Below are 15,824 nucleotides of genomic sequence, written 5' to 3'. Positions count from 1 at the left end.
AATTTGATAGTGGGGGGGGGGGTCCATAAATCGTTCTCAAGGAAATTATCGTAATATTTAGGATCAGCAGTGACTAAAGAAATGATCAGATTTATATTAAGGATTTAAAATCTTTGTTTAAGCTGTAAATACAAAAGATAAAGGTAATTTCTTGCTAAACGATTTTTGGACCCTCCTTTCCATTTTGTACACGGATCCCATAACACAACACGGATATAATTGGTCATGTGGCCGCAGCGCACAGCCCCCTATCCTCTCTTAATCCGGTGCCCTAACCTGTCCTGGCCGCAGCGCTCGGTCGAGAAATTGTCTTAGCCTAACCTTACCCTAAATAATGCTTAGGAAATAATAATAATTTTTCTGAAAATTAATTATCGTCTCCAAAACTGATAGGAGGGGGCCGGAGATCCAAAAATCGTATCGGACCCAGGATAAAACTTAAACGACTAACAAAAAGGGGAATTTATTTTTCAGCCTAATGAGTACGGTCTTTAAATGATAAAATAAAAAAGAAAGACTAGCAAGTTTCCGTACAGGAGTCTTGTCATTTGTGGGTAGCCATGTATATAAATAGTAACCTGACGAAAACTTGTATATTTTGTCCGCCTCCACCTCCTCCAACTACCCCCACTGCATGCGGCTTCTTGCGGGGCGTGACAGACATATCTCTAAAATTATTGTTAAAATTACTTTCAGAAAAATAACCGAAACTTTCTAAGAACAAATTTCAACACCTCCGATGTAAATGTTTCTCAGTTAAAATAAACAGCTTAAAACAAGCTCGACTGCAAAGTTAAACATAAAACAAACTATTAGATCACTTTATAAACTTCATTATTTGAACTTATTAAAAAAAATATTTGAATTCCTTGAAGTATTGATTAATTTAACAACTTCTCCTCTCCTAAACCAGGAAATAAGCTCGAAAAGCTCATAAAGAAAATTCAAAATGTTAATTAGCGGGAATCCAGTTAAACATCTTGTTAAGCAGAATCCCGCAAAGATTTTCCAACGGTAAATTCAAATTTTAAAAAGACGACCTTGCTTTATCCATCAATCAATAGTTCAAACGGCAGTAGTTTGAACTATTGACTTGTTGAACTATTGGTCATTTGAACTCACGTAATACCATGTGAGTAGTTCAAACGACCAATAGTTCAAACGATAACACATAAAACTTAGAGTTTCAGAGAACCTAGGCAGTCTAGGGTCATATTTGACAATAAACCTGGTTCTATCATTCTCTACCCTGCTACTCATAACCTTCTTCAGTGTCTGCTCTCTTTTTATCTTCCTCACATCCATGAAGGAAGATTTATAATGGATCTTCTCCTGTATCCTCTCTCAACCAAATCTTCTTCCAGTTCTTCTAGTCTTTTCTCTAATAACTCTTCACTCCAGCAGATTCTGAGTGCACTGTATCCCGTGAGAACGGTATATTCTTAGTTATATGGTTAGGATGACAGCTGGAATCGTATAAAACATGATAAATACCTGGCTAACTTATCTGCACAAATTCACAGTCTATCTCGTTGCATGCAACAACAAAAAATTCGTATTGGTGGGACTAAATCTATTTTCCAGCGTCTCTATTGTTTGCATATCAGGAGAAAAATACAGATTTTGCACATGGAAACCCGAACAGGAAGTAAAGTGCTTTATACACAAAAATATATATATATATATATATATATATAAAGAAGAATGCAGTTACTTACTACTATAAATGTATTTTAATGTTTATTTCTTTGATTATTTATCACATATATATATATATATATATAAATATAAAGAAGAATGCAGTTACTTACTACTATAAATGTATTTTAATGTTTATTTCTTTGATTATTTATCACATGATTAATAAAAAAAATGGAAAGAAACTGAGTTTTTCCCACAAACATTTTCTAATCCTTATATCCAATGAAGTAGACCTTAGATATTTCAAAATCTGAATTCTGTTAGATCGCAAAACCTAAGTTTAAAATATCACAGGTTTACACCATCAGGATACAAAGGTGGCAGTTAAACTTAGTTTTAAAAACTGTAATTATATATTTAAAAAAAAACATTTTCACAGGATTTATTTAATTTAAATTATGAATTATCAACAATCCAATTTATTAAAATTTTTCTTTTCCTTCCTGGTCTTTTATGAAAAAGAAACAAGATTTAATTACAAAAGTTGAGGATTTTTAAACTTAAAATAGGCTAATAGGTGCTAGTTTAATTCAAATTACAACTTTAATCAGGTTCCAAGTACCTCCAGAAGAAATTTAATTTCAACTACAGTGAGACCCAGAAAAATGTAGAATAGAAAGACGACATTTAAACATAAGTTTTGGTTGTAAATACTCCGATGAACAATGAACATGAAACTTTTTGAGCATTTCAAATTTTGCAGTGTATGAAAATAATGAGATTGATGTTCAAAACTAATAAAAAACATGCCTAGTGCTAATTGTACAGTTGGATCCATAATACTGTAGAATATGAAGACGGCATTTAATCAACAATCAGCCTACAGGCTTGTCTGTACTGCATATTGAGCAACTGCTACACACGTTTCATTCGACTACGACAATCATCTAAATTCTTATCCTTATTCTAACAGTCGTCTTCCATTTCCAAAGTTTTATGTATGTCTGTATTATAAAAAAGCTTAAGAAAAGTAAATTTTTATGTTTCCTGAATCTTTAATTGCAATGAGAAGGTCTTGAAGGGACTGGTTTGCTGAAACCTGAAAAAATTATTTAAAGAATTTTTACGCTTCATTTGATAAACTGGATCGATTTAAAGGGGCTGATTACAGAAAACGAAACATTTCGCGTATTTCAGGAACTTTTTTGCAAAATTTTGCATTTATTCGCGAAAATTCTTAAAGCAAAAAATGCGGAAACAAAGCGAAATTTCGCGAAAATTTTGCATTTGGCTAAAATATTTTCGCGAAAACCCTAGGTGTTGAAGCTGTAACAACTAATTGAGCAAAAAACTTGTGGAATTCTTTGCTCTGAGAGCTCAAAATCAGAAGTTTTACTATACCATATTAATAATTTCTCTTCCTTTCTGAGTTTCTGTCCATCCATGTACGTTTATCCAAATCCAGCTAGCCATGAGCCAGCCAGCCAGATAGTTATCTTATATACAGGGTGAATTTAAAATATGTCTGTTTCTTACATTCCGTATTTTTTCGCGAAAATTTGGCATTTTTTTGCGAGACAGATTGAAGCGAAATTTTCGTCACTTAAAATTACAACAAGAGTTCTTTAAGTGAAAATTATTTCTATAAAATGCAGAATCTTTACCTGAGCTAGCTTGGAAATATCTATTTATATATATATATATATATATATAAATCTGAGCTAGCTTGGAAATATCTATAAATATATATATATCTCTATATCTATTTATATATATATTTATATGTTAGCTATAGCTGACCAAACGGCTAAACCTAAGTTTAAAATATCACAGGTTTACACCATCAGGATACAAAGGTGGCAGTTAAACTTAGTTTTTTAACAAGTGATCTTTTCCCACAAATGACAAAGATAATGTTTCTTCAGAAAGAAATGTACAGAATTACCGATAAAGTTAGAACCGCTAGAGACTCAGCTTTTAGAAATTTATTCAGTTTTTTTATATTCCTACGGTTAACTCCATTTTCAAACTTGATTTTCTTTTCCTTTCTCGTCAAAACACTAGATACAGCATATTTAAAGATTATATTATAGGCATAAGATCAAATCTAACATCATGATGATCAGCTATCTTTATATTTAAAGATTTCCTTAATCGATGTGGACATTTAAATCATAAAGCTCCTGGATCCTATTAAGCTCCAAGAATTTTCTCCTTATATCCTTACAGACGCAACAGATAGAAGTAAGATTAGTATGCAATCACAGTCAAATATTTTCCGACGAAAGCCTATACCCCCTTTCATTTTCGCGAACACTCTCTTTAAGGAACTACCAAAACTTTTAAGAACTCCGCTGAAACTCTAGAAATTAACTAGTTCCATGATCTTCATAAATTCCGGAATTGTAAAGGAACTACAACAGACAAATATAATTACAGATGAACGCTACTCTATAGAAAATCGATAATATTCTGAGATTGGGAGAATTTTCTGGCTTGGTTCTTTTCGGGCTGACGAGGAACTCCTGGTAAGCATAAAATTTTATAAATTTTAAAGTTTTAAAATAAATGATATTATATAACTGAGCTAGCTTGGAAATATATATATATACCTGAGCTAGCTTGGAAATATATATATATATATATACCTGAACTAGCTTGGAAATATCTATATATACCTGAACTAGCATGGAAATATCTATACATACCTGAGCTAGCTTGGAAATATCTATACATACCTGAGCTAGCTTTGAAATATCTATATATATAAATATATTTACCTGAGCTAGCTTGGAAATATCAATAGATATCTGAGCTAGCTTGGAAATATCTATATATATATATTTATACCTGAGTTAGCTTGGAAATATCTATATATATATACCTGAGCTAGCTTGGAAATATCTATAAATATATATTTATACCTGAGCTAGCTTGGAAATATCTATATATATATACCTGAGCTACCTTGGAAATATCTATATATAAATATACCTGACCTATCTTGGAAATATCTATATATATACATACCTGAGCTAGCTTGGAAATATCTATATATATACCTGAGCTAGCTTGGACATATTTATATATACCTGAGCTAGCTTGGAAATATATATATACACATACCTGAGCTAGCTTGGAAATATATATATGTATACATACCTGAGTTAGCTTGAAAATATCTATTTAAACCTGAGCTAGCTTGGAAGTATGTATACATACCTGAGCTAGCTTGGAAATATCTATATATATATATACCTGAGCTACCTTTGAAATATATATACATACCTGAGCTAGCTTGGAAATATATATATAGGTACCTGAGCTAGCTTGGAAATATCTATATATACCTGAGCTAGCTTGGAAATATCTATACATACCTGAGCTAGCTTGGAAATATCTATATATATATAGCTGAGCTAGCTTGGAAATATCTATATATACAAACCTGAGCTAGCTTGGAAATATCTATATATACCTGAGCTAGCTTGGAAAAATCTTTATATATATAGCTGAGCTAGATTGGAAATATCTATATATATATAGCTGAGCTAGCTTGGAAATATCTATATATACAAACCTGAGCTAGCTTGGAAATATCTATATATACCTGAGCTGGCTTGGAAAAATCTATATATACCTGAGCTAGCTTGGAAATATCTATACATACCTGAGCTAGCCTGGAAGTATCTCTATATATATACCTGAGCTAGCATGGAAATATCTATATATATAACTGAGCTAGCTTGGAAATATCTATATATACCTGAGCTAGCTTGGAAATATCTATATATATATATATATTTATACCTGAGCTAGCTTGGAAATATCTATAAATAAATACCTGAGTTAGCTTGGAAATATCTATATATATAAACCTGAGCAAGCTTGGAAATATCTATATATATATATTTATACATGAGCTAGCTTGGAAATATCTATATATATATATATACCTGAGCTAGCTTGGAAATAAGCCGATCAAAATCCGCCTTTTCTATCTCAGACTAAAATTATAAAATGTTCACGATTTTATTTGTAAAATTTTGATTATTTTTAACAATTTAATTTTAAAATATGTAAAACAAAGAAACAATTTTTATAAGTGCACTTAGATGAGGACTAAACCTTAGGTAGAGTAGAACCCGGAGTATACCGGACTAAACCTTAGGAAGAGAAGGACCAGGAGTATATTGGACTAAACTTTAGTCAGAATAGGATCAGAAGAATACTAGACTGAACCTTAGTTAGAGTAGGACCAGGAGTATACTAAACTAAACCTTAGTTAGAGTAGGACCCGGAGTATACTGGACTAAACTTTAGTTAGAGTAGGACCCGAAGTATATTGGACTAAACCTTAATTAGAGTAGGACCAGGAGTATACTGGACTAAACCTTATGTAGAGTAGGACCAGGAGTATACTGGACTAAACTTTAGTTAGAGTAGGACCTGGAGTATACTGGACTAAACTTTAGTTAGAGTAGGACCCTGAGCATACTGGGCTAAACCTTAGGTAAAGTAGGACCAGGAGTATACTGGACTAAACCTTATGTAGAGTAGGACCAGGAGTATACTGGACTAAACCTTAGGTAAAGTAGGACCTGGAGTATACTGGACTAAACCTAAGTTAGAATAGGGCCTGAAGTATACTTTTACAAAACTTATGTAGAGTAGGACCCGGAATATACTGAACTAAATTTTATGTATAGTAGGACCCGGAGTATACTGGACTAAACCTTATGTAGAGTAGGACCCGGAGTATACTGGACTAAACCTTATGTAGAGTAGGACCAGGAGTATACTGGACTAAACCTTATGTATAGTAGGACCCGGAGTATACTGGACCTAACCTTATGTAGAGTAGGACCAGGAGTATACTGGACCTAAACTTATGTAGAGTAGGACCAGGAGTATACTGGACTAAACCTTAGTTATAGTAGGACCAGGAGTATACTGGACCTAAACTTATGTAGAGTAGGACCTGGAATAGACTGAACTAAATTTTATGTAAAGTAGGACCAGGAGTATACTGGACTAAACCTTAGTTAAAATAAGACCAGGAGTATACTAGACTAAACCTTAGATGGAGTAGGACCCTGAGCATACTGGACTAAACCTTAGGTAAAGTAGGACCAGGAGTATATTGGACTAAACCTCAGTTAGAGTAGGACCAGGAGTATACTGGACTAAACCTTATGTAGAGTAGGACCAGGAGTATACTGGACCTAACCTTATGTAGAGTAGGACCCGGAGTACACTGGATTAAACCTTATGTAGAGTAGGACCAGGAGTATACTGGACTAAACCTTATGTAGAGTAGGACCAGGACTATACTGGACTAAACCTTATGTAGAGTAGGACCAGGCGTAAACTGGACCTAACCTTATGTAGAGTAGGACCAGGAGTATACTGGACTAAACCTTAGTTAGAGTAGGACCCGGAGTATACTGGACTAAACCTTATGTATAGTAGGACCAGGAGTATACTGGACTAAACCTTATGTAGAGTAGGACCAGGAGTATACTGGACTAAACCTAAGGTAAAGTAGGACCTGGAGTATACTGGACAAAAACTTAGTTAGAATAGGGCCTGAAGTATACTGGACCAAACTTTGGGTAGAATAGGGCCTGAAGTATACTTTTACTAAACCTTATGTAGAGTAGGACCCGGAATATACTGAACTAAATTTTATGTATAGTAGGACCCGGAGTATACTGGACTAAACCTTATGTAGAGTAGGACCAGGAGTATACTGGACCTAAACTTATGTAGAGTAGGACCCGGAATATACTGAACCTAACCTTATGTAGAGTAGGACCCGGAGTATACTGGACTAAACCTTATGTAGAGTAGGACCAGGAGTATACTGGACTAAACCTTATGCAGAGTAGGACCAGGAGTATACTGAACCTAAACTTATGTAGAGTAGGACCCGGAGTATACTGGACTAAACCTTAGTTAGAGTAGGACCAGGGGTATACCGGACCTAACCTTATGTAGAATAGGACCAGGAGAACTAGAGTCTAGAAATCTAAAGCAGAAGACTCGTTCAACCAAAGCTGCAACACCGGCGAACTCACGGTAACTGGAAACACAGTGGCAAAAATATTTCAAACTAAGAAACATATGCTTAAAGTTAAAAGTAGATAATATCTTAAGTCTATTTAAAAACTAAAAATGATATTTATTAGTAAAATTATTCCACATGCTCCCTGAATTTGTTCTCGATGTGCGGAGCAATTTTGACTCCAAGTATACTCCAGATCTCGGAGATTAGATCCTTACTTAAACATCCACCCATTACTTCACCCAAACCCTGAACAAATCTTTATATTCTAGTCTGAAGATTATTATTTAAGTTATAATTTGTTTTTATTTATACAGGACATGAATAAATGAGTACATATGGAAAACGGAGTCTAGTCCTGCAAAACCTAAAGTGGGATTTTTTAATGCAAGTAGAAAGAAGGATAAAAAACTTCAATTCATAAAAAGAAATACTGAATACCTCTAAGTCAATAAACAGCCTTACTTACTTTAATAAATGCATCTTCTGTAAGGAGTCCGTCCCGAACACTTTTTATTCTAGTGTACACCTAAATTAATTTATTTTTGCCAGATGGGTTTCCAGAGATTTTTTTGTTTCGCTGAATACTAATTTTTGGGGATAATCAGTGAATATTTTGGGGAATAGATGTTTTAAGTAGTTACAAAAAACTCGCAAGGTAGTATCACAAGCTTAATCTATCTTACATTATTACTTTAATCTACCTACATTATCACCTTAATATATCGTACATTATCACCTTAATCTATCGTAAATTATCACCTTAATATATCGTACATTATCACCTAAATCTTTCGTACATTATCGCTCCGTATAATCACCTTATCATAAAGTTGCCTCCTGCTTGTACAAATGGTGACATGCCTGAAAACAAACAAAAATATGATATTTTTATGCTATAACAACATGCATTTTTTGATGAGTTGATCCATTTCTTCCCTTGGGTTCGAATCGTACGTAAAGTGACTGCTTCAGATGTCAAGTGTTATTAAAAAACGACCTGGAAAGATAGCCTAGAGGGGTCAGCTCATTTAGTTGGTTCAGATCCATAGGTAGAGTAAACCTATATATTGGTGGTTAGTTTGTTAGATCTTGATCTGCTATAGAGATAGGTAAACCTGGATTAATTCTAATTTTTACAGTATTATTATTATTAAGATTTATTCACACACAAAGATATTTATTCATATATAAATGGTGTAGTTTAAATTTTTTTAATGAATTTTTGAATATATAGTTTTACAAAAGAAAAAAGAGAAATATTCAAAATTATGCACAAACATAGGCGACATTACTCATAACATAATATATTTATCATTTCAGTTATTACGTAATCATCGAATCCTTCTAAATATAAATTATTCCTTCTTTTATTTAAAAGTTCTTTTAAAACTGGAACTTTCCATGCATGTTCCAATGGGACATAAAAAATATTTCATTTGATTCTTTACTAACATTTTACTAAGATCAGATAGATTTACAGAACAATCATTTGCAATAGAAAATAAATTTCTGCAAAGAACTGTGTTAAGGTCGTTTTTACATAAATTAGAAAGAAATCTAATGCAAAGCTTAGAACTTGCTTCAATAGTCTCATAGAAAAACACACATCTGCTAGCTAATATAGTTTTTACATGTAAACATTGTGAAATACTTTCAGTCAAGTACCTATGCGTATCTCTAGGTACATTAATAAGAATTAAAAAGAATTCCATGCTTTATACCTCGAGCTTTGGAAAGAGAAGGATCTAGGGAGATCCAACCAGAAATCTTAAATATATAAATATATGTATATGTTGAACTGTACCTAGATCATTAAATATATAAATATCTGTATATGCTGAACTGTACCTAGATCATTAAATATTTAAATATCTGTATATGCTGAACTGTACCTAGATCATTAAATATATAAATATATGTATATGCTGAACTGTACATAGATCATTAAATATATAAATCTATGTATATGCTGTACTGTACCTAGATCATTAAATATATAAATATATGTATATGCTGAACTGTACCTAGATCATTAAATATATAGATATATGTATATGCTGAGCTGTACCTAGATCATTAAATATATAAATATCTGTATATGCTGTACTGTACCTAGATCATTAAATATATAAATATATGTATATGCTGAACTGTACCTAGATCATTAAATATATAAATATCTGTATATGCTGAACGTACCTAGATCATTAAATATATAAATATCTGTATATGCTGAACTGTACCTAGATCATTAAATATATAAATATCTGTATATGCTGAACTGTACCTAGATCATTAAATATATAAATATCTGTATATGCTGAACTGTACCTAGATCATTAAATATATAAATATCTGTATATGCTGAACTGTACCTAGATCATTAAATATAAAAATATCTGTATATGCTGAACGTACCTAGATCATTGAATATATAAATATCTGTATGCTGATGTGTACTGTATCTAGATCTTAGAATATCGTATAACTGTATGTTAAAATGTACCATGAGAAGAGAACCAATGATCTCCGTTTATGTTTAACTCTACCTGGCGCTGGTTCGATTTCTGAGATCAAGGTTCTAATCTCCTCATCTACAGCAGAGAAGGATCGTTTAGAGGATACTCTAACCTCGGATATTACTTGATCCTCAGTTTCACTCAGCCTCTAGGAAAAATAGGTTTGCTTTACATTTGGTTTGGATAAGTATACTTTAACACTATTTCTACTGTATATTTGGTTTGGATAAGTATACTTTTACACTATTTCTACTGTATATTTGGTTTGGATAAGTATACTTTAACACTATTTCTACTGTATAATTGGTTTGGATAAGTTTACTTTAACACTATTTCTACTGTAAGCTTTTTTCATACCCCTATTCCTTGAGGTTTTCCTTTAACTGCCAAAATATGTGGAACACCCTAAAAATTATAAATTACTTCAAATTTTTTAATGAAACTAATAAATTGAACGAAACAAACTTACTGATAAGTCTAGGTTACTCAGGGGTTTCTCTAAATCCAGCTGTTTTTCCAGGGACACCAGAGCACGCCTAAATCATAACCATAATCTTTAACATGATAATGGTATTAGTCATAGTCATTATCATAGTCATTGTCATAGTCATTTCATTGTCATTGTCATTGTCATTTTCATAATCATGATCATAGTCATAATCATAGTCATGATCATAGTCATGATAATAGTCATTTTCATAGTCATAATCGTAGTCATTGTCATAGACATGGTGATATGGGCAAAGTTATAATTTAAGTTATGATTATGACTATGGCTATGACCATGACTATGGCCATGGTCATGGTTATAGCCATAGTCATGGTCATAGCCATTGTCATGGTCATTGTCATGGTCATAGCCATAGTAATGGTCATAGCCATAGTCATGGACAAGACAATAGTCTTGATCATGGCTATTGTCTTGGTAGTAACAATAGTTATTATCATAGACAATGCCATGTTCATGGTCTATGCCTTGGTCAATGTTCACAATTATGCACATTAACATTAATATTAACATAATCATAAACATAGTTACGGTATTGGTCATGGTGTTAATTATGATCATTGTCTAAGTCATGGTATTAGTCACTGAATTAATCATGATCAAAATAATGATCAATTTCACAGTCACGGAAATGGCCATGGAAAATAGTCATGGTGAACATCCTGACCTATGAACAGGGTTCTCAAATTCTCTTCTTGGCGGAGTCAAACATTCCTCCTCTTCATCCTCCTCTGGAACTTTTATACAGTCGTCTGCACCCACCTGGAGAATAATTCTTCTTAATTTCCGGACTTTTTTGTCTAAACAGGAGGCTTACAGGGCTTTCAAAATTTAATCAAAATTAAATTTTGTTAAGGCAAATTTTTGAAATGCTTATCATCCATAAACCTTCCCTGGGGTCACGTGAGGTCCTACACAAAATTCGGGCCCGATCGGCTCAGCCGTTTTGACGTTTTTTGGACTCAAAAAAACAGACAGACAGACAATCAAAGTATAAATATGGACAAGGCTACGTAATGTAGTTGAACTAAGTATGCAGTGTGGAAAACTTCTTTAGGATTTATTTGAGACATATAAATTTTTTTAAAGACCTGTAAATCCTGAATTTGAGAGCAAATTCGACGTTTAACACTCCTACTTTGGGTGTGGATACGTTTATAAAATTGTTTTTTTTTTTTAAATTACTGTAAATAACGACGACGAAAAACAAGTAAAAATCATGCAGTAATCTAATTAGATGGTTGGGAACATATTTCTCAAAAGAAATTTGTCATTAAATCAATGCTAGAGTCAATTTTTTCGTTTTCATTTTTATGTTGAATTTCTTATTTTCTATGAATTTATTTGCAGATTTCTACAAATTCTTCAAATGTCGTCTTTCCAATAATAGTTCAAGAAAATCTGCAGAACATCTTGTAAATAATGAGAAACTAGAACAATAAGAAAATAGAAACTAATAATTGAACAAGATTACTTATTTTCGATGATAAGATTAATTTTTATTTTCTCAACCGGTTCCTAAACAACTAATTAGTTTACTGTAGAGTTTTGTTCACATTTTTTGTCGTCGTTATTTAATAATTAAAAAAAACAATTCTGAAAACGTATTCACCCCTAAAGTAGGAGTTTTAAATATCGAATTTGCGCTCAACCTCTGGATTTACAGATCTTTAAAAAGTTTTATATGTCTCAAATGAATCCTAAAGAAGCTTTTTACAACACTGCATACTCATTCAACTACCTTACATAGCCGGTCTATCCCTTTAAGGGCGCACCACGCCCATCTTCTATTTCATTTGTAAACATTTTCTCTTTGAATACATTGTAAAGTAAAACCAAAAAATTCGGATTTTATAAAAAAAAAATTGTGGATTTTCAAACTTTTAAAAATCGAATTTTTTTAGAAGCAAATTTTTGAAAATTAGATCATCCATATACCTTCCCTGGGTACACGCGAGGTCCCACAAACAATTTTGGCCAGATTGGTTAAGCCGTTTTGATTTTATTGGATACAAACAAACAGACACCCATCCACCCAGACAAGCAAAGTATATATAGATAGATATTCGCATTTTTCAGCTGTTATTGTAATGGATTTCTGGATATAACCGGATCCTGGTATCTCCGAACCCTTGTGTTTTAGGTCCGGTTCCTGACCTTTCTTCAAATCCTTTCTGATTTAAGTTCGGTTCTGGACCTTTCTCCGGATCTTATTTGAATTATCTCAGAATCTTACCTGAATTATCTCCGGATCTTACCTGAATTATCTCAGGATTTTTCCTGAATTATCTCTGGATCTTTCCTGAGTTATCTCCGGATCTTATCTGAGTTATCTCTGGATCTTACCTGAGTTATCTCCGGATCTTATCTGAGTTATCTCTGGATCTTACCTGAGTTATCTCCGGATCTTATCTGAGTTATCTCCGGATCTTACCTGAGTTATCTCCGGCTCTTACCTGAGTTACCTCCGGATCTTATCTGAGTTATCTTTGGATCTTACCTGAGTTATCTCCGGATCTTACCTGAGTTATCTCCGGATCTTCAAGCTTCAAGATAAGTGATCCTTCAGCTTTTCCTTTATTCTGCTTCTTCTTCTTTTTCTTCCCTCCGGTGTTCTTCTCCTCTGAAATCGGTTTCTTTCCTTCTTCTTCTTCTTCTTTAGTCTTCACTCTTTCAGACCTATTCCCCCTCCCTTCATCCTGAATAATTACTTCATCTTTAATCCTTTATCCTATACAAGCCTAAAATTTAATTAAAATTTATATGATTTTAACATTTTAATTTCTATTTGCTAGTTCTATGTATTTTTTAAACTGTGGAACCCATAAAACTGTGTAAGACGAAGACGACATTTAAACAATCTTGTGTCTATTTGATGATGTAATAAAGCAAACAGTTTTACCAGCTAATTGAAAATCATCTTATTAAGTGAAATGGGTCTGTGTACACTGCACAGTGCACAATTTCCGTGTTTATGTTCATTATATGTATTTGTGACCATTTAAAATTATAACTAGAGTCTAAAAGTCGCCTTCATATTACAGAGTTTTCTGGTTACGACTGTATATTGGTGCCGACTGTATATTGGTGCCGACTGTATATTGGTGCCGACTGTATATTGGTGCCGACTGTAAAATGCATAAAAAATAACTAATTTGAAAAGAAATAATTTCTTTAATATGTAATAGGGCCAATTTTATTCCTTCTTGTGCAAATATTTTTCCTATTGAATAAGAAATCACATAAAATATTCAGAAGAGAACTAACACAAATTGAACCGGATTTAGGTTTTGTTGTGTAGTTTAATTTCTGTCCTCCAGTCCTCCTGGAATTTTCAACCCCTCTCAGAATGGACTTTCTCCAGATCTCTGAAAAAGTTCTAAATCTTTCTTCGGAACCAGTGGACGCTGATTCTTTTCTTTGAATCCAGGTTCGAAGAGCTTTGTTGCCGATTCTTTCTTTTTTAACCTTCTCAGTGATTTTTGGAGTTTTGATCATTAGCTTTGAAGCCTTATTCTCCATCTTTGGAGTCTCCTTTTTTGGATTTGGAGTCTTGTTTAACCGCGTTGGAGTCGGCTCTGTTGGCTTCTGGATCTGATTTAAAGTCTTTAAAGTCTGCTTTGTAAACTTTGGCTGGATTTTTGAAGTTTGCCTAAATAGAGTTTGGAAATTTTCTTTGTGTTTTGAAACTTGTTCTTCAGTTTTGAAAGTCTGGTTTTCAAGATCAGAAAAATCTAAATTTTGTACAGTAGATTCTACGATTTTTGAAGATTGTTTAAAATTCTTAATAGTCTTCTCTGAGTCTTTTGGATGATGTTCTGATATTGTAGAAGTCTGGTCTGAGATATATATTGTCTTCTTCGAAATTTTGGAAATTGAAGGCTTAATGGTGGATATTTTAAGCAGTGTTCGTAAATCTTAACAATGACGTAAATTTATATTCAAAACAGAAATTTTGGAGGGTTGAAATTGTTAAAATTCAATAAATATGTTAAATCGTATGAATTTATTTACTGCATTCCTAGTTTAGTATCATTCAGAGTTTTTCCTTTGGAGTTTTCCTGATTATTGGAATATTTCAGATATAATACAGGTTTAACAGGTGGACTGGAATATTTAATCTGGGTTGATTTCAGATCTAACAGTTCTTTCTTCTCCGGGTTCTTTTTCTCTAGCTCCAGGTTCTCCTCCTCTAACTGTAGGTTCTTCTCTAGCTCCAGATTCTCCTTTTCCTCTAGCTCCAGGTTCTTCTTCTCTAGGGCCAGGTTCTCCTCCTCTAGCCTCGGGTTCTCCTCCTCTAGCCCCAGGTTCTCCTTCTCTAACTCCAGGTACTTCTCCTCTAACTCCAGGTACTTTTCAAACTCTATTCTCATCTCTTCAACCACGCTCTGGGTTCGATAGAATCGAATTGATTTCGATTTTTTCTCTGCAGCTTTCTGCTCCCGTAGGGTTCTTCTCTTGTGCTTGGTCAGTTTCTGTTTCAGTTTCAAGATTGGGAGTAAACAGATTCTCCTAGGTTCAGATATTTTTGTTTTTCTGTGTTAGAGTTTTATCCCAGCCCATCTTTTTCCAACTTACATATCAGAACATTAAGTTAAATTAAGGCAAACTGCGCTGCTAGATACAACATAAAAGAAAGATTTTTAAAAAAGTATTGATTTGTGAACATGTTAGACCGTCAAAATGTCAAGTTTTACTTTAACCCCAACGAATAAAACAATATATCATCATGGTTCCTATGACAGTCGTGACAGGGTTTATGTGTGCTCCTAATTCTCCGGGGGGCTCGGGGAACAGGAGGAACAGGTGGAGGTTCAGGTTCAGGTTCAACAACCAGATCATTCGCCGTTTTATTATAAACATCATTTCAGAGAAAATTATTTATATTAATGCTGTAGTCAATAATTTATATTAATTGAATTAAAATTGAATTTAATAATTGTCTTTTTATATTTAAACCTGCCTTGTACTTGAGCTGCATGGAATAGGTTAGCAAGCTGTAAATCAAAACTCCTGATGTATCCAAGGACATCTTGAAACATTTACAGTGGCGGCTTAAAGGGCGCTAGCAAAATATTTCCAAATT

General features: G+C 33.2%; 2 protein-coding genes and 1 long non-coding RNA gene across 3 annotated transcripts in view; all 3 read right to left on the bottom strand.

Annotated features, from left to right (window-relative positions):
* The window catches only part of LOC111714733 (uncharacterized), a 1,331-nt gene extending 642 nt beyond the window's left edge, over nucleotides 1-689 (bottom strand). The window contains exon 1 of the long non-coding RNA XR_002768044.1: nucleotides 579-689. This is a non-coding gene — a long non-coding RNA (uncharacterized LOC111714733). The remainder of the gene's footprint in view (nucleotides 1-578) is intronic.
* A 1,973-nt stretch (nucleotides 690-2,662) lies between these two features.
* On the bottom strand, nucleotides 2,663-9,475 carry LOC111714868 (uncharacterized). The gene is made up of 8 exons (XM_023490082.1): nucleotides 9,433-9,475; nucleotides 8,709-8,771; nucleotides 8,530-8,572; nucleotides 8,178-8,237; nucleotides 7,854-7,957; nucleotides 7,633-7,726; nucleotides 5,598-5,648; nucleotides 2,663-2,740 (listed from the first exon to the last, which is right to left on the bottom strand). The coding sequence occupies exons 2-8, from the start codon at nucleotides 8,756-8,758 to the stop codon at nucleotides 2,663-2,665; spliced, it is 480 nt and encodes a 159-aa protein (XP_023345850.1). The 5' UTR covers nucleotides 8,759-8,771; nucleotides 9,433-9,475.
* A 304-nt stretch (nucleotides 9,476-9,779) lies between these two features.
* LOC111714857 (uncharacterized) overlaps nucleotides 9,780-15,824 on the bottom strand; it is a 9,516-nt gene continuing 3,471 nt past the window's right edge. Inside the window, exons 4-9 of the mRNA XM_023490071.1 lie at nucleotides 13,261-13,437; nucleotides 11,406-11,500; nucleotides 10,700-10,766; nucleotides 10,588-10,635; nucleotides 10,261-10,378; nucleotides 9,780-9,823 (exon numbers count right to left, since the gene is read on the bottom strand). Coding sequence (XP_023345839.1) covers nucleotides 9,780-9,823; nucleotides 10,261-10,378; nucleotides 10,588-10,635; nucleotides 10,700-10,766; nucleotides 11,406-11,500; nucleotides 13,261-13,437 — 549 coding nt within the window. The remainder of the gene's footprint in view (nucleotides 9,824-10,260; nucleotides 10,379-10,587; nucleotides 10,636-10,699; nucleotides 10,767-11,405; nucleotides 11,501-13,260; nucleotides 13,438-15,824) is intronic.

This window comes from Eurytemora carolleeae, unplaced genomic scaffold, assembly GCF_000591075.1.
Source record: "Eurytemora carolleeae unplaced genomic scaffold, Eaff_2.0 scaffold120, whole genome shotgun sequence".
NCBI lineage: Eukaryota > Metazoa > Arthropoda > Copepoda > Calanoida > Temoridae > Eurytemora > Eurytemora carolleeae.
This window is presented reverse-complemented; position numbering and strand designations above follow the sequence as displayed.

What these genes read in the sequence shown, in the direction of transcription:
- LOC111714868 (XM_023490082.1), bottom strand. Translation starts at nt 8,758, where the DNA reads ATGGATCTGAACCAACTAAATGAGCTGACCCCTCTAGGCTATCTTTCC. An exon ending in CAGAAGATGCATTTATTAAA is followed by an intron (nt 7,958 to 8,177) that starts GTAAGTAAGGCT and finishes AGATTTGTTCAG; the next exon opens with GGTTTGGGTGAAGTAATGGG. An exon ending in TTATTTCCAAGCTAGCTCAG is followed by an intron (nt 2,741 to 5,597) that starts GTATATATATAT and finishes TAATTTTTTCAG; the next exon opens with GTTTCAGCAAACCAGTCCCT.